Source organism: Stegostoma tigrinum, chromosome 37, assembly GCF_030684315.1.
Source record: "Stegostoma tigrinum isolate sSteTig4 chromosome 37, sSteTig4.hap1, whole genome shotgun sequence".
In the NCBI taxonomy this organism is placed as follows: domain Eukaryota; kingdom Metazoa; phylum Chordata; class Chondrichthyes; order Orectolobiformes; family Stegostomatidae; genus Stegostoma; species Stegostoma tigrinum.
In genome coordinates, this window is record NC_081390.1 from 16,462,761 (window position 1) to 16,489,617 (window position 26,857).

The 26,857-nt window shown below is 40.8% G+C and overlaps 1 protein-coding gene across 2 annotated transcripts in view; it reads left to right on the forward strand.

Annotated features, from left to right (window-relative positions):
* The first annotated feature begins 6,895 nt into the window (after nucleotides 1-6,895).
* cdhr1a (cadherin-related family member 1a) overlaps nucleotides 6,896-26,857 on the forward strand; it is a 40,627-nt gene continuing 20,665 nt past the window's right edge. For both annotated transcript variants that reach the window (XM_048563247.2, XM_048563248.2), the window contains exons 1-13: nucleotides 6,896-7,056; nucleotides 7,665-7,760; nucleotides 11,731-11,876; nucleotides 12,545-12,595; nucleotides 13,944-14,033; nucleotides 14,155-14,241; nucleotides 14,966-15,082; nucleotides 15,175-15,318; nucleotides 17,658-17,736; nucleotides 20,755-20,855; nucleotides 24,103-24,306; nucleotides 26,116-26,268; nucleotides 26,363-26,527. In XM_048563247.2, the coding sequence (XP_048419204.2) occupies nucleotides 6,996-7,056; nucleotides 7,665-7,760; nucleotides 11,731-11,876; nucleotides 12,545-12,595; nucleotides 13,944-14,033; nucleotides 14,155-14,241; nucleotides 14,966-15,082; nucleotides 15,175-15,318; nucleotides 17,658-17,736; nucleotides 20,755-20,855; nucleotides 24,103-24,306; nucleotides 26,116-26,268; nucleotides 26,363-26,527 (1,494 nt within the window). In that variant the 5' untranslated portion in view covers nucleotides 6,896-6,995. The remainder of the gene's footprint in view (nucleotides 7,057-7,664; nucleotides 7,761-11,730; nucleotides 11,877-12,544; nucleotides 12,596-13,943; nucleotides 14,034-14,154; nucleotides 14,242-14,965; nucleotides 15,083-15,174; nucleotides 15,319-17,657; nucleotides 17,737-20,754; nucleotides 20,856-24,102; nucleotides 24,307-26,115; nucleotides 26,269-26,362; nucleotides 26,528-26,857) is intronic.

Genomic DNA, 26,857 nt, shown 5'->3' on the forward strand with positions numbered 1-26,857 from the left:
CCAAACCCCACCTCTTCCTCCGGTACATTGATGACTGTATTGGCGCCGCCTCCCCTGTCAGCTTTCCGGAGAGACCACTCTCTCCGTGACTCCCTTGTTCGCTCCACACTGCCCTCCAACCCCACCACACCCGGCACCTTCCCCTGCAACCGCAGGAAATGCTACACTTGTCCCCACACCTCCTCCCTCACCCCCATCCCAGGCCCCAAGATGACATTCCACATTAAGCAGAGGTTCACCTGCACATCTGCCAATGTGGTATACTGCATCCACTGTACCCGGTGCGGCTTCCTCTACATTGGGGAAACCAAGCGGAGGCTCGGGGACCGCTTTGCAGAACACCTCCACTCAGTCCGCAACAAACAACTGCACCTCCCAGTCGCAAACCATTTCCACTCCCCCTCCCATTCTCTAGATGACATGTCCATCATGGGCCTCCTGCAGTGCCACAATGATGCCACCCGAAGGTTGCAGGAACAGCAACTCATATTCCGCCTGGGAACCCTGCAGCCATATGGTATCAATGTGGACTTCACCAGTTTCAAAATCTCCCCTTCTCCTACTGCATCCCTAAACCAGCCCAGTTCGTCCCCTCCCCCCACTGCACCACACAACCAGCCCAGCTCTTCCCCCCCACCCACTGCATCCCAAAACCAGTCCAACCTGTCTCTGCCTCCCTAACCGGTTCTTCCTCTCACCCATCCCTTCCTCCCACCCCAAGCCGCACCCCCAGCTACCTACTAACCTCATCCCACCTCCTTGACCTGCCCGTCTTCCCTGGACTGACCTATCCCCTCCCTACCTCCCCACCTACACTCTCTCCACCTATCTTCTTTACTCTCCATCTTCGGTCCGCCTCCCCCTCTCTCCCTATTTATTCCAGTTCCCTCCCCCCATCCCCCTCTCTGATGAAGGGTCTAGGCCCGAAACGTCAGCTTTTGTGCTCCTGAGGTGCTGCTTGGCTTGCTGTGTTCATCCAGCCTCACATTTTATTACCCCAGGACATAGAGTTGTCTTTGAGGCTGATGAAAGGGAAAAAGAGCATAAAGCTTTCTATAATTTTTTGCTAACACTTTTTGAATACCTCTCTTCATACACATTTGTTTGTGGTGAGCGGTGAGCCTGTGGATTTCTCTGCTAATGAAAGTACCTGAGACCAAAACACTGGATATTTTCAAGAAGGAGTTAGACATTCTTCTTAGAGCTAAAGAGTTCAAAGAGTACGGGGTGAAAGCAGGAACAGAGTACTGAGTTGGATGTTTGCCCATGATCATATTGAATGATGGAGCATGTGCATCTGGCCAATTGGCTTACTCCTTCTCTGCTTTTCAATGTTTGTATGTTCTACAAGAAGAAACTGGATGAGGAAGTCCAGTTCAACCACCTGCTTTCACCCACATAGCCTCCCCACTGCCACCATAGTATTTTGCTGTTCCTCAAAGGATTCAAAAGCTTATCTCCAAGAACCCAAACCTGGAAGACAACTATGTATGCTTCCTGATGTTAATTTTAAATTTGCCTTGGAAGCCAACCTTGGATGAGTGGTACGTTTCTGATTTCTGATTTAGAAAGATCGTGGTTTCAAGCTCAATCGCAGGAATTTGACCTCAGCTGATAGTTCAAAGGATCACAGACAGGGTTGCCAAATATTTTTGAGGCCCAGTGGTTAACAGTCGTACATAAGATTGTTTGCACTGCAATAATCAGAATGTTTTCAATTTCAACAAATGTTTTATGTGGGATTTGGATATCTGCTCAAAACGACGTTAATCCAACGGCAAAGGGAATTGGTGTTGAAACCATGCCCTTATTGCAGCAGTCAGTGTGTCATGTTCTATGTCCAGCAATGCAACCAGGCACTTTAACAGTTCTTGAAAAAGGATATATATGTAAAGTAAGATATGGGGAGACAGAGGTGTGGGGTGGAAGGGCAGGTGGGGTTTAGGCTGTTAATTGTTCAAAGGACTAGGGCACCAGGTGGGAGGTGTGCCAGCGTAGCGGGCAATGATGTGGTGCTTGGGGTATGTGAGATTAGAATCTGATGTTTGGCCCACCAGTGGATTAGTTGGGTTATTCATGCCTGGGAAGGGGGATTTGTATGGAGGGTGGGGTCAATCTAATAAAGAGAGGATTGTCAGGTTCGGGGGGCAGGGAAATGGTGTGCTAGGCCATTCCAACTCAGAGGGGGCTGTGGCTAGGAGAGTTATTGTCAGAAGTTGGAAGGGTATAACGGGTTGGGGATTGTGATTGGGGGAAGGGTGTTAAAAAATGAATCAGATGTCCAGCTTAATAGTTACCCAGGAATTAGATTTCTCATTCAGTCACTTTTCCTGGATAGCTATTTACTTGATTGAATATTTTCTAACTTGGAAGGACTCAGGGGAATTGTCCATCAGAATTTTCAATTTCAGGGCAATTCCCATGGAGTCTGCTGTTAAGGGTAGTCCGCATGGTCCCAAATTGTAACTCCAGTCCAGCCTGTTTAATGACTCTCTGGCCATTAGAATATCTGGGCCACATTCTTGCAACAAGTTCAGAGAGGCCACATTGTACAAAAAGAAGCTCAGCTTGCAACACTCAGCTGAAAAAAAAAGGAAATTTAATTTCAATTAAAAATGTGCACATTTAAATTTTCATTTTGCAAGTTGAGGGACTAATTTCAAAATCTAACTTATTAACATTCTTTTAAATCACTAAAATACACTTTGATTAAAAAAAACTCAAATAATTGGTTTGTCAACTATTCTCTATGGGGACAAGCTGGGAGGGGGAGATTTTGAAGCTGGTGAAGTCCACATTGATACCATTGGGCTGCAGGGTTCCCAAGCAGAATATGAGTTCCTGTTCCTGCAACCTTCGGGTGGCATCATTGCGGCACTGCAGGAGGCCCATGAAGGACACATCGTCTAAGGAATGGGAGGGGGATTTAAAATGGTTTGCGTCTGGGACGTGCAGTTGTTTATTGCAAACCGAGCGGAGGTGTTCTGCAAGCTGGTCCCCAAGCCTCCGCTTGGTTTTCCCCAATGTAGAGGAAGCCACACTGGTTACAGTGGATATCTGCTTAATATCTCCGCCCGGTTCGCAATAAACAACTGCACCTCCCATGGTGGCTTGGGGACCGCTTTGCAGAACACCTCCGCTCGGTTTGCAATAAACAACTGCACCTCCCAGTCGCAAACCATTTTAACTCCCCCTCCCATTCCTTAGATGACGTGTCCATCCTGGGCCTCCTGCAGTGCCACAATGATGCCACCTGAAGGTTGCAGGAACAGCAACTCATATTCCGCTTGGGAACCCTGCAGCCCAACAGTATCAATGTGGACTTCATAAGCTTCAAAATCTCCCCCTCCCCCACTGCACCCCAAAACTAGCCCAGCTTGTCCATTTCCCCCACTGCATCACAAAACCAGCCCAGCTTGTCCCCGCCGCCCTAACCTGTTCTTCCTCTCACCTATCCCCTCCTCCCACCTCAAGCCACACCTCCATTTCCCACCTACTAACCTCATCCCACCTCCTTGACCTGTCCGTCTTCCCTGGACTGACCTATCCCCTCCCTACCTCCCCACCTACACTCTCTCCACCTATCTTCTTTACTCTCCATCTTCGGTCCGCCTCCCCCTCTCTCCCTAATTATTTCAGACCCCTCTCCCGATCCCCCTCTCTGATGAAGGGTCTAGGCCTGAAACGTCAGCTTTTGTGCTCCTGAGATGCTGCTTGGCCTGCTGTGTTCATCCGGCTTCACACTTTGTGATCTCATGCATGGCTGTCTATTCTTCCTTGTGATCATTTACCTATCATATTTCATTGATGATAAATGGTGATTTGGGCAAAAGTGTTGAAATTAAACTAACATGCTGATTTCTTCGATCAAAGCATTCAAAACCAATAAGATTTGAGTTCATCCAATTAGAAACTCTTTTAACACTGATTCTTGGGATGCAAAACTCTATCAGATAAATATATTCTTTTTACTCTGAAACAACACTAAAATTTACCTCGGCACTTGTATTTAAAATGGTGCCATTAAAGGCAGCCATTGTAAAAACCTTTCATTGTACTTCTGTATTGGAGTAAATGAGACCATATAGGATATTCTAGCCCATATGCCATTCGATGGCAGCAGAGCAGGACACTCTGGTTGGAGCTCCTCTGCTCACATCTTTCCTCCCTTTTTTCCCACCATTTCTTCAACACCACAGCCCCCCGCCCATCCTCCTTTTCCCCCACCCCCGACCCCGTGCCACCAGGGTGTGGAGATGTGGAGTGAGTGGGCTGAGACCAGCAGCATGCTAGAGCGAGTGGGCCAAGGTCTGTGGAGAACTGCAGTAAGCAGCATGGCCTTGCACTTGGTGGCCTGAAGGCATGCCCGTGAGCACCAGAACACAGTGAGCAATGAGCCCTGGAGCAGCATATGGGCCACGAGCCCAGAGCAGCGCAGGGAAGAAGCCTCTGCAGCAGGACATAGGCAGCAAGTCTTGGACAGAGACCGGTGTGAGAGGGCAGTCTTTACCTTAGAACACTGTAACATTAAGCTCTTAATATACCCCTTAATATATTCCTATTAACTTATTTTCAATTATGCAATTAAGCAACTGCTTTTATCCTTCTGCTGTATCCAAAACTTGAACCTAGGTACTTGTAACTCAAATGTTGCCATTTGAAGACAGACATTGTGAAAGTTTTTCACTGTTCTCAAGATAACCAGAAAGTATTTTGCAGATGAAGCATTGTTTTGAACTACGCCCACTGATGTTTGGAATGCAAATATGGCAGCCAGTGGGGGCTTGTCCTGCAAGGTGCCAGAAACAGCAAATGAAGAAAAGGGCGAGATAATCTGTTTCTGTGATGAGATGACTGATAATCATTAGCCAGCACACCAGGACAAGTCTCCTAAACATCTCCGAACATCACTGGGGGGATACATGACAATAAAAGGATACTGTATTGTAAACCAGGCCAATCAATTGCCCAAATGCAGCTGTAATTCTAATACAGATGATAGCTCCTCACATGTTGTTGCAAAACATTTTGCAATATTCAATTAGTCTGCTGCTCAGATCCTCAGTTCTTAATTGCTGGAATGTCAAAATAAATTAGGAATTGTCCCACAGAAAGCCCAATCAAGACGTAAGAATCTCATCACATTGATCTCAACAAGGCTCTGTTGAATGTCTGACGCATTATTCTGATGATAAATATTCAGCTGAGCATGAAAGTTTCCATAGTGATGTTCGGAGATGTTTAGGAGGCTTCTCCTGGTGTGCTGGCTAATGATTATCAGTCATCTCATCACAGAAACAGATTATCTCGCCCTTTTCCTCATTTGCTGTTTCTGGCACCTTGCAGGACAAGCCCCCACTGGCTGCCATATTTGCATTCCAAACATCAGTGGGCGTAGTTCAAAACAATGCTTCATCTGCAAAATACTTTCTGGTTATCTTGAGAATCTGAAAGCGGTCGCACAAATGTGAATTCCTGCTCTGATGTCATATGAAAACTGTTGTATGGCCAATTGCCTATATCGCATATATATGCACAGACCTTCCTTTTTGAAGCAAAAAATGTGCCAAAGTAAAATCACTTCTTGACAGTGGATTTATCTTGTTGACAAGAGGAATGTGTTGCTTCAGCTTTATCTTTTATACATCTGAGTTTTTGAATTTTGTTCACCGTGCACTTTCTTATGCAATTTTATTTTAGTTTTTTTCTTCTTTTTCATTGAAGATTGAGCGAGTTTAATTGTAAAACCATGGCAAAGACTGAATAATTCCCCATCAACAAAGGACATTAGCATAATCAGCTATCTTTGAAGAACAATGTATGTGTCTCAAACAATTGGAAACAGAAGGCAATCAAAAAATAAGAGGGACATGATGCAGAAACCTATTCCTCACATGAGAAATATTTCTGCTGTTAGTACCATTCATCTGTGATCATTTTGGATTGTTCAATGTAAGAATAGCTCACAAAAATCTAGAAGTGCTCTGTACTCTTAACAAGACAGACAATGCTACTGAGATCCAGAGACCCAAGATAATGCTCTGCCGGCCATGGGTTGAACACCACCACAGCAGATAGTGCAATTGGAATTCAATTACAAACAAAAGAAAATTAAAAGCTAGCTTAATGGCAAGCATGTAACCATTGTCAATTGTCATAAAAACCAACCCAGTTCACAGCATAATAAAATGTGAGAGATAATGGGAACTGCAGATGCTGGAGAATTCCAAGATAATAAAATGTGAGGCTGGATGAACACAGCAGGCCAAGCAGCATCTCAGGAGCACAAAAGCTGACGTTTCGGGCCTGGACCCTTCATCAGAGAGCTGTTTTTTATTATCTTATAATAAAATGTGAGGCTGGATGAACACAGCAGGCCAAGCAGCATCCCAGGAGCACAAAAGCTGACGTTTCGGGCCTAGACCCTTCATCCGTCAGCTTTTGTGCTCCTGGGATGCTGCTTGGCCTGCTGTGTTCATCCAGCCTCACATTTTATTATCTTGGATTCTCCAGCATCTGCAGTTCCCATTATCACCAGTTCACAGCAGGTCTGCTGTACTTACCTGGTCTGGCCTACATGTGACTCTAGACACATAGCATTGTGGTTGACTCTGACTGCCCTCTCAAATGGTTGAAGAAGCCATTCATTTGAAAGGGAAATCAAGGAGATGCAACAAATGTAGGCCCAGCAGTGATTGCACACATGAAAAAAAATTACCGACACCCCGAGAACTTTTGCTGAGTTTTTTTTAGGAAGGAACATAAATTCCCAATCATGTAAATGGAAGAATTAAGCCTGCTGTCAGTTGGCTGAAGGATTTATCCGAGAAAGCTGCTTCAACTCTGCTTGAAGGCAATGAGTCATCGGATTAAAATCTTAGCGGCTATTGGTTCCTCTGTTCAGCCCCAGGTTTTCTCCACTGGTCATCACAATGCTCCCCCTGGAATAACATTAATATTTACTTCAGAAAAATCAACTCCGTTATTGTGCTATAATGAAGTATGTAGAAATATGCCAGCAAGCCATTTTTCTCGCTGTGACATATATCTCCTTAAGTAAGTAAATCTTATTTGTGTTATATATATTAAAAATAAGATCTGAATCAGAATGATCAAAACTGTGTAATCCTCAATAATCCTCAGTGTAATTCTCATGTATGTCGGATACTGTATCATCCAAATATTCATTTCAAATAATAGCATCAATTTCTTTGAGTGAATAATTTAATGTATTTTAGCTTTTGGTAACTAGTTTGGTGACTTTAGAAGACATTTCATAATCCTATTTGTTGTTATCTGACCATTGTCAAACAAGTGATGTTTTACCAGCCGTATTGTTTCCTTACTATATGTCTCTGTTCCCCATTTCAATCAGTAAGTACTATCAGAACTATTTAATGTAATAAATTCTGCCACTATTTTCAAAGTTTTATTTGTGTTTAAACAGACCCAATTAGCTAACGCTTCCGTACAGAGACATGAAACTGCTCCCATATTGACCATGTTTGCTTTTGAATAAAATCCATGAGCCATTAGATTTTGGTATGGTATTGATAAATAATTTAGAATTATCATTCTGAATAAGCAGATTTTGCTGTAGCCTAACACATTTGATGATTTCTAAGTTTTGGGCAACCCAACACAGACTTTCGTTTTCCTCTTAGTTCAAGCAGATTATGCTCCTTACTTCTATGACAATGCACCAAACAGCACCAATGGGAACATGGCTATGTTGAGCATTCCAGAGGATACACCTATAGGTATGTGTTTGAGATATCGCTTCGATAATCAAAGGTAACTTTTGCAAAGCTTGTTCCAAATATGTAGTCTCATTAACGAGAGTGATATGTGGGATTCATAATTCATGATGCCCCCAATTTTCAGATTATTACAACAGATCTTAAGAAATCAGGAATGAGTTCACTGTGCCAAATTCTCTGATAATAACTGCTGACTACAACAGATTCCATTCGGGAATGCCATTCACACTCATAGATGCTGCCAGATTTGCACTTAGCCAGTAACTGTGAAGTGTATCAGCCACACTGTCTCTGCATTGCAACACCAGGAGCAAGAATATGCCACTCAGTTCCTTCAGGCCAGTCTGCCATTCTAGATCATGGCTGATCATTTCCTGCACTATTCCCATATCTTTTGATCCTATTAGGTACTTGAAATCTAAATAATCTTTGTCTTGAGCTTACTTGACGACTAAAATTCCACAGTCCTGTGGGGAGAGAAGGGCTAAACATTCACCATCCTCTGAAGAAGGCACAATTCCTCAATGATTTGTCTTTTATTCTGAGGCACTGTCCCCTCATTTCAGACTCTATGCTAAGGGGAAAGGTTCTTTCTGCGTATACACTGTCTATCCCCTTGAGAAGTTTGTAAGTTTCGATGAGGGAGCCTCTCATTCTTCTGAACCACAGAGAATATAAATGATTTGTGTATAAATGTAGGAGAAATGGTTAGTAAGTAGACAGTATGGTGAAGAAGGCATTTGGTACAGTTACCATTATTGGTCAGTACATTGGGTATAGGAGTTGGGATGGCATGGTGACTCAGTGATTAGCACTGCTGCTTCACAGCTCCAGGGATCTGGGTTTGATCCCTGCCTCAGGTGACTGTCTGTGTGGAGTTTGCACATTCTCCCTGTGTCTGCGTGGGTTTCCACGGGGTGCTCCAGTTTCCTCCCACAGTCCAAAGATGTGCAGGGTAGGTGGATTGGCCATGCTAAAATGCCCATCGTGCCCAGAGATGTTTAGGTTAAGTGGGTTAGACATGGGGAAATTAAGGGAATGGGTCTGTGTGGGAAGCTTATCAGAGGGTTGGTGTGGACTTGTTGGACTGAATGGCCTGTTTCCACACTGTGGGAATTCTATGATGGGATGTCATGTTGCAACTTACAGGATATTGTTGAGGCCACTTTTGGAATGTTGTGTTCAAACCTGGTATCCCCGCTATTGGAATGATGTTGTTAAACTTGAAAGGGTGCAGAAAAGGTTTATAAGAGTGTTGCCGGTGTTAGAGGGTTTGGAGAAGTTGAATAGGCTGGGGCTATTTTCCCTGGAGAGTCAAAGGCTGTGGATTGACCTTATGGAGATTTATAAAATCATGAGCATGCATAGGGTGAATAGCCAAGATCTTTTCCCCAGGGTAGGGGAGTCCAAAACTGGAGGCATAGGTTTAAGGTGAGGGGGGAAAGATATAAAAGAAACCTTAGGGACAACATTTTCATGCAGAGGGTGATATGTTTATGGAATGAGCTGCCAGAGGAAACAGTGGAGGCTGGTACAATGACAACATTTAAAAGGCATTTGGATGGGTATATGAATGGGAAGAGTTTTGAGGGATATAGGCCAAATGCTGTCAAATGAGACTAGATTAACTCTCCTTAATATCGGCACATTCAGACAATGAAGGCCACCAGTTTAACTGGGCCAAGGTGACTATAATAGCCCAAGCCAAACATTAACATGCACAGGAATTCCTAGAGGCATGGTTCTCCACCTATATTTCAGTGAACAAACATATAGAATTGGACTCCATATACAAATCTGTGCAGATCAAAACTGGAAGTAACAGTACTCACCATAATGGACCAGTGTAAATTCCAAGCAGAGTAAAATAATACCACTTCATCAAAGGCTCCGCTGATGATGTCACCTAGTATGGTGACAAAACGTCTGCACAAAAACAAGCTAGCTCGGCGAGCAAGTTAACAACTCATTTTGATCCAATAGCAGTGCAGGAATGGCAATATTGTTTCAAGTCAAGATGGTATGGAGCTTGAATGGGAACAAGGGTTTTGCTATTTAATTCCATCTGCTGTCCTTGTCGCATCTTTATCTATATCATAGAGTGGCTTTGGAAGATGCTGTTTTGGGGTATTACAATGTCCAACTCAGCAGTAGATTTTTCTATCCCTCATCAAATCTTTGAGTCATTTTATGGTAGAACACATAAAGAGGCCACTCAGCCCTTATGCTTGGACTGGCTGTTTGAAACAGCCAATCAACACATCCCACCTCCTTGCTCTTAATGTATAAAAATTTGTGTTGTGCAATTTTCCGACTTGAGCCTATCATACACATGCAAAGGAAGTCTGCTCTGAAGAGATAATAAAGGATTCATGTTTAACCGCTTCATGTGGAGTTCTATTTCTAAATGTTTGTGGCTGAGCATTGAATTGTTTCTGTCCCAAGAAATTCACATTTCCTTCCCAATAACTCTGTGAATATTTCCTGTTCAAGTATTTATCCAATTCCTTTTTGCAAGTTACTTCCACCAAATTTTCAGTCAGTGTAATTCACTGCAAAAAACATTTCACCTTGCCTCATTGTGATCAGAAATAATGGGAACTGCAGATGCTGGAGAATCCAAGATAACAAAGGTAATCCAAGATAGAGGGCTGATGAAGGGTCTAGGCCCGAGACATCAGCTTTTGTGCTCCTGAGATGCTGCTTGGCCTGCTGTGTTCATCCAGCTTCACACTTTGTTATCCCCTTGCCTCATTTCTGGCTCTTTACCACTGATAGCTTTCCACTCACTGTGCAATGAGGTAAGTTATTCAGTCACCAGTTCATGCTCAGGATATATCTTTCATTACTTTGTTGGCCTTATTAATCTGGAATTGTAACATGACTGAGCAATGAAATCATGACATTTAATGGCAGTGAGCCCTTTGTGAAGCATCAGTTCTATTCTTCCCTCAGTGTGTGTCAGAAACTCACTTTGTCTTCCTTCTTCAAACTAATTAAGGCCCTCAACAAAAGACCGTAGGGGTGTTTAAGGGAAAGAATAGCCAAATGAAATGCAAGTAAAACTCAATTGAAAAGCTGGTGCTAGCACGGGGGTGATGGGCTGAGTACGCTCTTTTTAAATTGCAATTTCTATAATTTGTTACTTCTATAGTAGCTATCAGTGTCCCCGACCATTGACATGACAAATATGACAGCAAAATAAAAAGGGATGTTTCCATTTCTGACCTGGTTGGCATTTTCTTCAGATGGTGGACATTGCTGTATTCAAATTTGCATGCTCCACTGTTGTTTTGTTTTACAGAGCATTTTGTTTAAATATGTTATCAGACTCCATGGAAATCTATGAAACAATAATATGGGTTAGAGCTGTGAATGTAGCATTACATGGTCCATTCAGCAACTGATATATTTGGCTCATGTCACCCTGTAAGTTTTTTTTCAAAGTGCTTAAATGCTGATGAGCCAACTGCTTTATTGTTGGTGTATTGTTATTGTTTCCTCATTGTTCCAGGGCAGCAAAAACACAGGCACCTACTGGCAATGTAGAAAATTGCCTAGGTATGTTCTGTCCACAAAAGCAAGGAGAATTTTAAGCCTGCCAATAATACCCTTTGATCATCAGCAAAGTAATGGGTGGGATTGTCAGCAGTGCTAGCAAATGGCACATGCTCTGCAATAAACTGCAAACTAACACTCATATTAGGCTTTGCCTACTTATCCCTCATAACGGCTTTGAAGCACTTCTCAAGGACATTTTAAGGATGGGCAGTAAACATTGGTTGAGCTAACAACACCCATATTCTGTGAACAAAGAAAAATCTATAATGCATCTGATTCCTTTAGGTGCATGCTACACATGTTAAACAGAAGAACTAAAACATAATTGAATTAACAGATCCCAGTTGTATGTTGATATGAAAAAAATTGTTTTGTTGGTATAAACTCTAAATTTTTAACTTTTGTGTAGGATCACATCTGTACACTTTGAATGGCTCAGATCCAGAGGGAAATTCAGTCACTTATGACATGACTTTTGAACCTGGAACAAAACACTATTTTGCAGTGGAACCACAAACAGGAAAGGTCACTTTGCTGGAGGAGTTGGACAGGGAGGTAAAGCTCTTTGCTGTTTTATTTTACTATTATATTTGTTGTTTCAATGATGGTGGGAACTGATCATTATTATAGAATTACTGAATTGTAGAAATTACAAAATAGGAGGAAGGTATTCAGCCCATCGCTCCTGTGCTAGTATCAGATTTTCAACATGTCCATCTGCCTGTCATTTCCCTCGAGCAAGGAGACTTTAGGATGCAGATACATAGCTCCTTGAAACTGGAGCCACAGGTAGACGGAGTGTTAAAGAAGACATTTAGCATGCTTGTCTTCATTGTGCATTGAGTGTAGGGAGGTCATGTAAAGAACATTGGGAACTGCAGATGCTGGAGAATCTGAGATAACAAAGTGTGGATCTCGATGAACACAGCAGGCCAAGCAGCATCTTAGGAGCACAAAAGCTGACATTTCGGGCTGAGACAAACATCAGCTTTTGTGCTCCTAAGATGCTGCTTGGCCTGCTGTGTTCATGGAGAATCAGGATATCAGATTAACTCATGCCCATTGACTACTGAATCAGGACATATCTAGATTTTCAGATCAAGGAAGAAATTTCTCAAGGTATGGTTATAATGATTGAAATTCCAAGCTAAGAGGACACTTTTATAATGTTGGCCATATTTTTCCTATTCAGGGATATTGAATATGTTGTTTTTGTTTTGCAGAAAGAAGATGAGATTGAAGTACTTGTCGGTATTTCTGACAGTGTGAATAAAGTAAGACTTCTTACACATTGTAAAGTACCACATACTTAAAGTTCGAGGCATCATCTGTGCAACAAGTAAAATAAATGTTTCAATGAGTACTTTAAATGCTGCAGATGCATTGCCCATCTATTGAAATATTACCAAAAGCAATTGTCAACAGGCTTCTTTATCTTCCTAACTCTTAGCGAAACAAAGGCCACAAATTTACTTCATCAAATCCCAGTGCTTTGCAGTTTTTCATTTAATATTCAGTTCATTGTGTTTGTGATTGTTTGAACTCCTCCTCCCCAAACTCAATAGCTGTCAGAAACTGTGTCTCCAACTTGATGCCTGCACTTGACATACATGCTTTATACCATATCCCAGTTTGGCAGCCACTGTCCTATTGCTATTCACTCACAGGAAAGCCACAGAACGCTAGGACACCATGTTTCTGTTTAATAGTAAGAGTGAGGCCAAAAAAATGTGATGTGGGCATTGTGAAGTGGACATTGCTGAAAATTGTCATGAAACAGTTGGCGTGGGAGTGAGGCAAAGCTAAAACAGTAATTAGTAGATAAACAATTTCTGTCATTCACGTGTATGCCTTGAAAGACAGCAGCCTGAATTAAATACAAGGTATCAATAATCTCATCAGAGGCTTTTCCAATGCTAGGATTTGAGATTTTAATCTTCCTAGTTTGCATAGATGGATGACGTATACTTGAACATGAGAGGAGGATAAAATTCTCAAAGCACCAACTGAAGTAAACAAAAGACAAGTTAGCAATCATTTCGAATTAAAGCCTGGACTATCCTCTGCAAAGATGAAAATATTTCAACATCTCACTGGTGATACCTTTCTTTTCTTAATGATGTGACTTTGGGTAGCGGTCTTTGTGATTTGTGGAATTTAAAATTAGTTTGGAACAATTTTGTGCTTCTTTACAACTTATATGACAGATCATAGTCACAGCAAGCCAGCACTAAACCTTGGATTGGCAAAATAGTTTGAATGCATTTAGTTTATGAGCTGATTTGATCATTACTTTTGTGATATAATTCTCTTTCATTTTGAAATACCTATTTCGGAAATGACATTATTCACGTAACATAGTGTTATTTTACAGAGCCCAACCACTCAGACACATCCAGGATGGACATTTAATTTCAGTGTTTATCACCGCTTAGGGAGATTTTTTTGTCAGAATTGTTCTCAAAGGAAAATACTTACGTCCAATCCTTGCTCTTAGGTATAAAATGCGCATTATGTTTTTTGCTCTGTGATTCTAAAGGATTGATTGGGTTGCATGTGCACAGATCTGCAAAATCTTCTTTCAGTGAAAAACGATAGATGGAGAGCCCTTTGTATTTACAGGTTGTCGAGAAGGTTCGAATACTTGTAACAGATGCCAATGATGAGTGTCCAGTGTTCATTAATACACCCTATATCATTAATGTCTCTGAGGTAAATTTCTTTTAAGAACGCGTTTCTTATTAAATTAATTAATTAATTAATTGGTGACTGACAAATATTCAATCCAAAGATTCTGTTGACTGATGTGTTTTCTTGGACTGCGGTCTGCTAGGACACCCCTTCAGGGACCAGCCTATTCAAGGTGTTTGCAGTGGACAAAGACAATGGATCTGGAGGGAGTGTCACTTATTTTCTGCAGGTATTTGTTCTCTAACGCTCTATTATTTATTGTTGGTGTGAAACTGCTTTCACTCTGTACACAAGAAATCAAGGAGGGAATGTGACTCTCTTTTTACACATAAACACCACAACTTAACAGAATAGAGCAAAAGAGACCATGTTTCCGTTTTTGAAGTTACAATAATGTAACTTGACACCACTACCAACAATTGTGAGAATTCCAAAGGGCAGAGTATCTATCTGGGACATGTAAACAATGGAATTCAGCAGGAGACAGAAACATCTAAACAAGTGTAAGGAAAACACTTTGGTAATTGTGGAACATGAGAAACAACTGAGTGGTTGATTTGGAATTTCCTGAAGGGCTCCAAGGTTTTGGGTTATTGATGAATCACTTTCCACGTACCAGCCACTGGAAGATGTTGCACATTATTTTAACTTCTGCTAACAATGAAAAGTTGAAATCACCGATGACTTCTGTTGACCTCATTGAAAAGTAAACTTAGTCGAGATGAATAGGAGATGTCCGGCCCGATATTATTCATGTTACATTAAATGGAAGCATTAAAATTGCCCCTTTGTTTGCGTACAATTTTTAAAAATATAAATACTGGATTTTAAACTGGAGCCTTGTCTTTATTTTTTGTAGAAAATGAATTCCTGCTGATAGTTTCTCACTGTTTAGATTCTCTGGGTTATTTTCCATCACTGATTTGATGCCCCTTCCGTGCATTCTCTTCCAGAATACGCGTAAGAACAAGTTTTCGATAGATCGATACAGTGGGGTCCTTCGCCTAAAATCAGGTGTAAATTTGGATTTTGAGAGATCCACAGCCCACTTTGTTACTGTCACAGCCAAGGTAAACTGACATAGTGGGAGTCAGGTTGGAGGGACGTCTTGAGAAAGCTTATGTCCATAAGAAATGAAAATTTGGTTTCACTTTTATCTTAGGACGGAGGTGGAAAGTTGAGAGGAAAGCATCGAATTTGCTCTTCCTCAACCACTGTAACGATCAATGTTTTGGATATTCAGGACACTCCTCCCATGTTTTCTGGCACACCGTATTTTGCATATGTATACGAAGATACCAAACCTGTGAGTAGTAATCTGTCATGTACTCATTCAATACTGTAAGTGATTATCTGAACATTTGGCAGTCGGATGTGAATTGAGGTGGCTCATGTAAAGAATTCAAAGCCAAAGTGCAAAACAATGATCAGTTTCAGATGAACAGCAAGTGAGAAGAATTTACCAATAATTACCTTTATGACTTGAGCAATTAGTGATAAATCGGATATTCTCTTCTACCCCCCAAAAAAGTTGAAGCTAGGACAAATATAAGTGTAAAAAAATCAGATAGATGACACTTGTTTGGCGACGGCATTCATCAACATGGTTAGATAGAGTCAAGTCACAGGTCTGCTGTGGTCTGATTGAATGGTGGGATAATGTATGAGAACTGATTGGCCCCATCCTCTTGTTTCAACACACCCTCCATGAGTTAGCACAAGCATCATTCGCTGCATTCTCAGAGGCTGGCAAAAGGCAAAAAGTGAAGAGAAATGAACTTTAAAATGAATAATCAAGATAGCAGTAATAAATAACCACTATTTATTCAAACATTTGTTTGTTAGAAATTAACACTTGAAGTAACACATATATCAAGCTTTTTCTGACAATTGTTGTAGTCACTTTTAACATTTTCAACAGTTTGAAACACCCTTAAATAGAATTCCTTCATGTTACAGCACTATTGCAGCTGAATTGTAGTTTTATATGCTATAATATTAGTCCAATTGTATATATGTATCCCAAAAGAAGATTGTCATGATATTATTGCTACATCTTATCAATTTTTCTTGAATTAGTCTTTCACTTTCAGATGTAGCCCCTGTATGGCAGACAGATTTTGGTTTAACATCTAAAACAAAAGCTAACAAACCCTCTGGACTATATTGAGGAGTCAGCTTAGATTTTGTGTGTAAGCCCCTAAGGTGGGACTTGAACAGAGAATCTTTTCACCAGTGTTCCAATCGCCACTCTTGAGCTGATTCACATGATTGCTTTGATTAAGCAGCAGATCAGAAAACTGGCAAATCAAACATGGTTACAGAGATAGTAGGAACTGCCGATGCTGGAGAATCTGAGATAATACAGTGTGAAGCTGGATGAACACAGCAGGCCAAGCAGCATCAGAGGAGCAGGAAAGTTTGACGTTTTGGGTTGAGACCCTACGGAAATGTCAAACTTTCCATCTCTTCTGATGCTGCTTGGCCTGCTGTGTTCATCCAGTTTCACACCATGTTAAATCAAACATGATGCAGTTTCAAGTAGCTTAACTCCAAAAACTCCTAGAGTTCGCTTGTTGTGCTTGGTAAGACATTTGAAGTCGGGAAAAGTCACAAATTTTGAAAAGATTGGCACTTAGGATGATGCCATTGTTAGAGTTAAAGTGGTTTGAAGAATATGTTGGAGAATGCACGTAGGAGAATATACTGAAATATGATTAGATAATACTTGAAGGAGAATATGCTGAAGTGTATTAAGGGAGAATGTACTCTTGTACCTGTGAGTGTGTCATTGTTAAGAGGTACCAAAAGGGGAATAGCATTTCCTTGAAGGCTCTAAATGGGTGATTTTTACTGACACGGCCAAGATGTTGCGAGTGGGCAGGAAGTGAACAGGACCTTAATAATACTTTGGCTTTAAGAGGTGTATTTTGTCTTTTTGTTTTTTTTTGAAAAGGTTTTAAGGCAGAGGTGTCGAGCAGTCTACAAGAACTACTAGAGTAAACAGCTTCTGAGGCCTTGAGTGCTTTTTTAGAAGTTGGAACAATAGAAGCAGCCTAAATGGGTGTGATGAAGCTCCCACAGAACCAGGATTTTCAGTTTCAGATTTCAGCAATTGCTGTTGGGGATTTGAAGAAGTGTAAGATATTTTTTCCCTCCCTTGGTTACAACCAAAAGCTAGGGTTCTCTTCCTGCTATGGTTGCATGTGAGACAATCTGTTTTCTGAATTTGTCTTTTGTCAAGGGTGTGCTACGGGATGTTACTATATTGGAATAGTTAATTACCAATAGTCACTGTACCTACTATTCTGTTAAGTTTTTCCAATAAAATTAAGTATATTCTAATTTCTTCTTTCTTTGGTTGGATTTAACTACAGTAGATGAATAAAGTGTGTTTTGCTTTAAATTCAGTAGTTTGGTGAAGCGAATTGCATCTGAAATGCGACATCTTACACTTACATTGAACTTAAGAAAAGGTTAGGGTGTAGGCTATCATCTGAATGTCTTGAGGGGGTTTGGTCTGGCCCATAGCAGAACTAAATTGAAGAAAATAATCAAAGTTTGTAGAAAAATAAACACATCAATAATGTAAACCAAAAAATATTTTTCACTTTATACAGGCCATTCATTTTAACTTCCTTTTAGGGTTCAGAAATACTTAATGTGATCGCCTATGACGGGGACCGTGGGAACCCAAATCTAATCCATTACACTATTGCACATGGTAAGTATTATCATAAAATTCAGTAAATTAATGGAAGGCTTCAGGCATCAGGCTAATGATTGTTCATTTCATGCACATGCAAGGGGTGCAGTCTTATCACTGTAAAATGTAAAATACACTTCCAGTCTCTATGTAAACCATTACAACATCCACATTACCATTTCCACACTTCACTGTACAGGCATCTTATATTACCTGTGTTTTCTCACAGCTTTGCAGCCATTTAGAGAGAATCAGTAGACTCAGTTGTCTGGACAGCTGGCTTGTGATGCAAAGTGATGCCAACAGTGTAGGTTCAATTTCCATGCCAGCTGAGGTGAACATCTTGAATTCTCCTCAGCCATCTCCCTTTGCCTGAGGTGTGGTGACCCTTAGGTTAAACCACCACCTGTCATTTCTCTCTGGTAAGAGTATTTGACTTTATCTTTTCAGAGGTATTGTCTCTACTTCACCAAAGGCCAGCTCTATATTGCTGTTCCTTTTTTTCCCCTTTATTCATTCGTGGGATGAGGGCGTCACTGGCTAGGCAGCATTCATTGCCCATCCTTAATTGCCCAGAGGGCAGTTCAGAGTCAACCACATCACTGTGGGTCTGGAGTCACATGTAGGCCAGACCAGGTAAGGATGACAGTTTCCTTCTTTAAAGGGCATTGGTGAACCAAACAGGTTTTTCCTGACAATCGACATTGAATTCATGGTCATCACTAGATTCTTAATGCCAGATATTTTTATGGAATTCAAATTCCACCATCTGCTGTGGCAGGATTTGAACCTGGGTGCCCAGAATGTTATCTGGGTTTCTGGATTAACAGTCTAGTGATAATACCACCAAGACATTGCCTCCCGTGCAGCTCTTATATTTCTAGCCAGCCTTCATACAACTGTGGTTCTCATTTACCATTACAATATAACTGAAAATTTAACCCTTAACTAATTGGAACTGGCTCAACCCTTTAAATATTAAGATTACATAATCAAAGCGATCTGTAACAGATGGTTGACTGCACACTGTGTGGGGCCTATGGAGCCCTAAACTTGAGTAATCTGGATGTTCAAACCCGGAAAGCCCAGTCTTGTTGGGATTCTTTAAAATTGCTCATTTACCTTGTTTGAACTTCATGGGACTTGGGTATTTGAAAAGGGCAGTTTGCTGTGTTTTTTGCTTGCTGATATATAATTCCTAAGTGGGAGCATTACGTTCTGTAGAGGTACCAAGCTGAGAATTTTCAAAATTAGCAGGAACCCAAATCTACATTTTAGTGATGAATTCAGTGAAATAGGCATTATATGTTGAAAAATTATGTTTATTGTATTAGCTCTGTATCTTGTTGTTGTGCTCCCAGCTCATTGTTCCGCTCCAGAAAATTGTCATTGCTGCATTGGCTCTTATAAAGGGCCAACTAATGCTCTATGATGTTGATGTAAGTGGCCATTGAAACCATATGCTTAGGCTGCTGATGGAATCTTAGTAATGAACTGTACACAGGCTGGCATTCTATTCATTATAGTTGTGATGTTATTGGTTTTGAAATCTGATTTTCACTTACAAACAAGCAAGATTCTGTTTATTTGTAAATTGGTACCAGATTAGACTGGAGCTGCCTCAGAGGAGGTCTTGAGCTGGTGAATAGTGAAGTTATTTTATGAGATACGAGGCATCATTTAAGTAGAGAATGTAGTATTGATAGTTCAGCAAGCGTTCAATAGATGCATGAAGCTCTGATTTCATCATTTCACAGCAGTATTATGGAGCAATAAAAACAACAGTTATTACATACATTCCCATGAAATTGTGGCTAGCACTCAATGTCCAATGTAGTGTGTGAAAGAAATATATTTTTCTTCTTCTTTTCACTTTCTGATGTCATGGCTCCTTCCTTCATCTATTCCTGCTTCCATATTTGAATCTGACCCTATAGTTTTAAAGTACAAGTTCAATTAGTCACACTCTTTGCCTTATTTCACAAGGTGCTGGGTTCGAGACCCGTTCCAGGGCTTGAGAATAAAACCCAAGGTTGATGCAGTACTGAGGGAGAATGGTGTTAATGGAACTGCAGATTCAGTTAGCTCCACTGATTGGACAGTTGGTTTGCAATACATTCTGATGCCAACAGCACGGGTTCAATTCCTGCACTGGCTGAGGCTACTGTAAAGGATTCCCTTTTTCAACCTCTTCCCCTTGCCTGAGGCATGGTAATCCTCCGATTAAACCAGCATCCGTCACTTTCTCTAACAAAACAACAGCCCTATGGTCTAGTATGTTTGCAGTGACTACTGTTGGGAGTGATAGGCAAGGTGTAGAGCTAAGTCCGTGACAGCCTGTTTAGTTGAATGGAAACAATCCCATGGTTCCCTTGAAAGCTTTATCTCTCAGTCAGTATCATAAAAACCGAATACCTGATTGTTATTACATTGCTATTTGTGGCAGCTTACTGTGTACAAACTGGCTGCTATATTTTGTACAATACAACAATGACTACACATTCAAAATACTTCGTTGGCTGTAGAATACTTTGAAATATCATGATACTGCCGAATAATTGCAAAACTTAGTTTTGTCACAACCTAACTGTTGTAGGGCTTAGCATTGTGTAACATGGGACTATGGCATGATCTTGAGATCTGGGCCTGGCCTTCATTAATAATTATAAACACATGATCTCTATGAACATGCACACTGGGGACTTGCATCAGCTCCCCACATCGTCAATTGGTCTCAAGGCTGGAGCACTATTTCACTTCCCACTATCTTTCCCTCTTGCACACAGTGTCCAGACAGAAAAAGAGAAATAAATGTATAGAATTTTGAAACAAGCAACTCCCCGCACATACTGTAGGTGGAGCAAACAGCGTACTTACTGCTGGAAGTGAGGTGTCCTTGATTGAATGGTGCACGTGAAACAGACAATCAGATTAAATTTCAACTTGTGTGATTAGCTCAACAAAATAGGACTAGTAAAATACCAGTATGATATCACCACTATTCACATTTATGAATAACTTTCAATTTATTAACAGGAAATGATGGATCTTTTGATATTAATAGCACAACTGGAGCTATTACACTTCTTCAAGCCACAGAGCTTCTTCAGAAGGACATTTATAAACTTCTAATTCAGGTGTGTCAATAAAATCTGGAAATAACCACAGCTATGTCATAGATACAAGGGTATGAATACTTAAGGTGCTTGAAATATTTTGTGCCACTATTTTAACTGGAGATATTATGGCATAATCAAGCTGATTGCATGAGTGAGCAAATCCAACACAGGATCTGCTGTCCATTTAAGTTACAAAATTAGAAGTCACATGACACCAGCTTATAGTCCAACAGGTTTATTTGACACTTCACCTGACAAAGGAACAGTGCTCCGAAAGCTTGTTATTTCATATAAACCTGTTGGGCTATAACCTGATGTTGTGTGGCTTCTGACTTTCCCCACCCCAGCCCAACAAAGGCACCTCCGAATCATTTAAGTTACCAAAGGCAAAGATGCAGGAATCGCTCAATGTGAGACCCATGGTTTTCAAAAAGTTCTCCCCATACAGTGTGTCTGAATAATGACTGATTTATACACTGATATGAACAATGTATTAAACATTTGCCTAATAATGTTCAAACTGTGCTACTTGAAGTTGTATAATGGTTTAAACACTGAATTCGCTGAAATTAAATTTGAATATAACTGAAGAAAATAACAAAATGTTTTGGCCTGCGGTCAGACCACAGTCCATTTTTGCAGAAACATTGGGAAGGTGAATACTGGATAATTGAAGGATTTATGTGGTGTGTGATAATATCCCTACCTCTGGGCCAGGCTGGTCCCTATCCTAGAGACGTGGCATAACATGTCCAAACTGGTTGATTAAAAATATAAGTCATGTTAATTGTATAAAAATAAAACTAAAGTAACTCAGCGATACCAGTGGCTGACTTCTTGATAAAGAGAATACAAAGTTTTTTGATGATTCAATGTGCTGTCCCATGGAACAATAGAACAAAGTACATTCCCTGTGATTCCCCAGCACCTGAAGTTTTAGACAGAGGTGTTAGATTTTCTTGGAGGGAGAGGAGCTAATGTAATGAGTCAACTCCAACATAGACCTTCCCTCTTTCGGCTTAACTGGAATAGTGCTGGCTGAAGATTGAAGATTGAAGATTGAATCATAGAATCCCTACAGTGTGGAAACAGGCCCTTTAGCCCAGCAAGTCCACACTGAACTCAGAGCATCCCACCTAGACCCATCCCCATCCCCATCCCTGTATAACTCACCTAATCTACACATCGCTGAACACTATGGCCAATCCACCTAACCTGCACATCTTTGCTCTGTGGGAGGAAACCGGAGCACCCAGAGGAACCCCATGCAGATACAGGGAGAATGTGCAAACTCTGCACAGACAGTTGCCTGAGGCTGGAATCAAACCCGGGTCCCTGGCGCTGTGAGGCAGCAGTGCTAATCACTGAGCCACTGTGCTGCCCCTTAGCGCTCAGCTGCACCCGCTTTTAGCCGGAAGTAAAGATCAAGCGATATTGAGGAAAAAAGACCTGCATTTTCTGAAGAAGGGTCTAAGTCCGAAACATCAGCCTTCCTGCTCCTTTGATGCTGCTTGACCTGCTGTGTTCATCCAGCTCTACACCTCACTATCTCTGCATTTATCTGGTGCCTTCCACAGCCTCAGGATGTCCCAAAGCATCTTAAACAATGAAGTGCTTTTTCAACAGCAGTTTTGATTATAGCGTAAGATGCTGGGTAAATAATTTGCACACATCAATGTCCTACAAAGAGCAATCTGACAGTGAATAATCTATTGTTGTGAAATTGGCTAAGGGATCAACATTAACCAGGACACCAGGGAAGACTTCACGTCTCTTCTTTGAAATAATTCCATGGGACGTTATAACTTAAGGGAATGGAACAGTGCCTTGTAATCTACATACATACTAATTAGAAGCAGGTGTAGGCTTTTTGGTTCCTTGATTGGCATCCACCATTCAGTGAGATCATGACTGATTTGATTGTGATCCCAGCCATACAGCCATCTCTAAAGGTCTACCACTAATCTCTTTCCGACTTAAGAGCATTCAATATATTTGCCCCCACTATCCTCTGGGAAGATAGTTCCAATCACCATCTCCATCTTAAATGGAAGACCCCCGATTTTTACACTCCATCCACTATTTCTAGTCGGTATCACAGGGGAAACAACCAGTTCACACCCACCCAGCCAAGACCTGTCAGGACCTTGTATTTCTCAATAAGCCCACCAGTCAATTCTTCTAAACTTGGCACAGGCCTAGCTTCTCCAACCTTGCCTCAAAAGATAAATGTCCCTCATTCTAGGTATCAGTCAAGTGAATCTTCTCTGAACTGCCTGTAACACGTCTATGTCCTTTAGAAATTAAGGAGACCAAAATTATCACTGGACTCAAAGCATGAATTCTGCTCTCTTTCAACAGATGCTACCAGACCTGCTGAGTATCTCCAGCACTTTCTGTCTTTGTTTCGGATCTCCATCATTTGCAGTTCTTTGTTTCAGTCTTAACTTTATATTCTATTCCCCTAGAAATAAACAACAATGTTCTATTTGCCTGCCTAATCACATGCTGTTTGTGCAGACTAACTTAATGTGATTCATGCACCAAAGTTCCCAGATCTCCCTACATCTCACAGGTCTGCAATCTCTCTGTTGAAATAATATGTTGCTTTTCTATTCCTCCTGCCAAAGTGGGCAAGTTCACATTTTCTGATATTATTCTCCATCTACTAAATTGTTGCTTTCTCACTTAACTATGTACTTTTCTGATTCCTTATTTTCTTTTCACAACTTCACAATATGGGTTTTGGACTCAGAGATAATGGGAACTGCAGATGCTGGAGAATTCCAAGATAATAAAGTGTGAGGCTGGATGAACACAGCAGGCCAAGCAGCTGCTTGGCCTGCTGTGTTCATCCAGCCTCACATTTTATTATCATGGGTTTTGGACTCCCAAGTGCCACAGTTCTTTAGAGGTAATAAAGACTGAATTCTCATTGAGATTTGTCTTCATGCATCACGACTGTAACTAGCCAGTTTTTCAAACTCCTCCTGGGATTGTCCGAAGTTGCTGTTAGCCTGGTACAGTTTTTTTTCTAAAAGGAAAAAAATATTTGGACTTAATACTGCCACAGTAATGCAGGTGAAATGGCAAACTCAGTGAATAGTGGGCCACACTACAAATTGCATAATGCCTTTCCTCGGTCCTCTGTCCTAGTGCTCCTGATTTTTGTGCAAAAATGCACAAGTATTCCTACAGATGCAAACAGTGAAATGTGAAATTGCAGACACAACTCACCCAGATCTTTGGTTGTGATTTTTCCAAGGCTTCAGAAGTTAATACAGATGTTGATGCACAAGTGTTTATGACAGCTATGGTCACAATCCAAGTGGTGGATCTCAACAATCATGGCCCTATCTTTTATGGTGTGAATGGTCCACAGTCACAATTCGAGATCACAATGCATGAACATCCTCCAGAAGGAGAGATACTGCGAGGGCTGAAAATAACAGTAAATGACTCTGATCAGGTTTGTTTGCTCATTTGACATTTGAAGTATACAAGGTGCATCACAGATTAAATTCAAGAGGGCACCTTTTGGAACAAGAATTCCATTTCATGAATTTTCATGAAACTGTAAAATAGTCTGTTAGCATCTCTGAAATTATTTCACAAATAGATTGTCATCTACTGGTTTAAAACATCCTTTAAAATCTCTGCTCTTCAGTGGTATTAGAAATATTTTCAGTGAAGTTTTGTTTTTTATTTATGTCAGTCAGTTGATAATATTAATCTTTCTAAATGTTCTGTACCTGTTTTTTTGCTTTAAACAAAGTATTCCCTGGCACACTTGGATTATCTGGGTTGATGTTCAAATTGACGCCTAAATTGAATTGGAAGTCATAAATATCCTGTCCTTTATTGCTGCAAGTCAGCTGGATAATCATCAACATCCAAACTAAAGCAGAATAAGTCATATCCATGCTGAAATGATACAGGTGGGGGCAAGTGGATGTCAGAGGTGATGTCTCCCAAGCAGTGAAAGTCACCTCCAATGTAGCACACATCAATTGCAAAGTGGTGAAAGCAAACTGTCAGAGTGAGTACTATGAGCAAAAACCTTTCACATAACTAGACAAGGAGGTGTGAGAGGTCTGTGCTTTGCCTGTCAATTTCTCAACCCCAACATGTGCTGCAGTTCACTTGCTTTGCTTTTGCTGATGACTTCCAGGAAGCCCATGAGACATACGCACCCACTGTTAAAGAGTCATAGCCACAGAGACACTGAGAAATACCGCACAGAATAAGGCTTTTCAGCCTATCGTGTCCATTCCAGTTGAAAACAACCACCAAACGGTAAACTGTTCAGATCCAACACAGGTTCATGTGGGATACCATGAGAGTCCACTAAGAGTTGATGCCCATCATGCCCCACTCTCTGTCTCTTGCTACTCAGTTAATTTCATAATTAAGTCAATAATTTGCCTTCAATTCCACGGGCTTCCAAAACACCTAAGTATTTCTTTTCTGAGGGACCTTCTTGAATTTTTTTCTGGAAATAGGTATACCCTTGCCTATTACTTTAACCACTTCTTCGAAAAAATTCTATCAGTTTCATTAGACTTGATCTTTACAAATCAGTACCAGTTCTCTCTGCTCAGATGGAAGTTTGACAGTGTTTGTAATCACTCTATCTTTAATTAAAGACTTGAGTAATTACAGAATTAAGTACAACTAATATACCATGGCCATCCATTGAAAGCAACTCAGTTCTGAGAGTTTGTGCTTCCCCGATGAAACAACAAATTTTGGAGTGAGTGTATATTCTTATGGTAGTAGAATGCACAGTCCCTGCTCATCTATCATTAAGGCTTCTCGGTAGCCTTGTGGAATTTTTGTGTCCCTAATTGGACTTGAAGTTCTTGTGATAGATTGATATCTGTTTAGGAGCCTTTGGAGAACACACCTGCCTGAGTCATCAACCCAACTTAATAGATTGTAAGCTTATGGTTGTCCTGAATTTTGTTAAATTTGGATGACAATTAAACTTGGCTAAAAAATGTCAGTGAGTATTCAGAGGCTTCATAAGTAAAAACCTCTCTATGCCAAGTATTAAAAGGGCATGATGTTTAAACAGAACAATTTCCACAGGCCAGTTTTCATTTGTCTACAATTGTGTAAACATTATGCTGTCAAAGCTGTGAAAGAATTCAGAAAATTGTGCAGAAATCTTCAGGAAAGAAAAGATTTTCCAAATATTTTCCTGAGGACAGGACTCCTTTAACATGCTGGCAGTAATGGATACAGACCTAACAAATCTCTAACATTTTGGCTCCAGGGAACAAATGCACAATTCAATCTCAGGCTAGAGGGCCCTGAAGGTATTTTCCGAGTCATTCCACAAGTTGTCATCAATGAAGCACAAGTCACGATAATAGTGGAGAACTCGGCCGCTATTGACTATGAAATGATCCAAGTGTTTAATTTTAAGGTAAGTGAGTTATAATATCTGAGTAATTATATCAAATTTGTTTTAATTATAGAGATTTTGCAGCTTCAATTAATTCACTGTTACTTCCCTATAGCTCCTTGCTATTGAATCAGACACTCCAGAAATGTTTAGTTCCACAGCTGACATTATCATTCAACTATTGGATACAAATGACAATATTCCTAAATTCACGTCTGAGTTCTACATTGCACGGATTCCTGAAAACTCTCCTGGGGGTTCTCCTGTTATTTGTGTTACGGTAAGTGAGCAATATTTATTCAATAATCTTGTAAACATTTATTCTAAGGACTTTCCCTGGTGGCCCAGTTGGTGAAAGCCGAGGGTAAATTTCAGATCTGCCAGTCTCAAGTCTGACACCCAAGGTGAGATTTTCCATTCAAGGTAGGGGCTGCAATTTTGGATCAAATGTGCATCTCAATAGCCACCCAACATTGGCTTTTAACAAGTTGGGCATTAATAGCCAAAGGAAATACCCACTATCCAATTAAGGATGGCAGGTGGGTTTGAGAGGCTGGACAATCAGTGATGTGCCAATTACTGAAGAGGGAGACAATGAGAGGGCACCTCA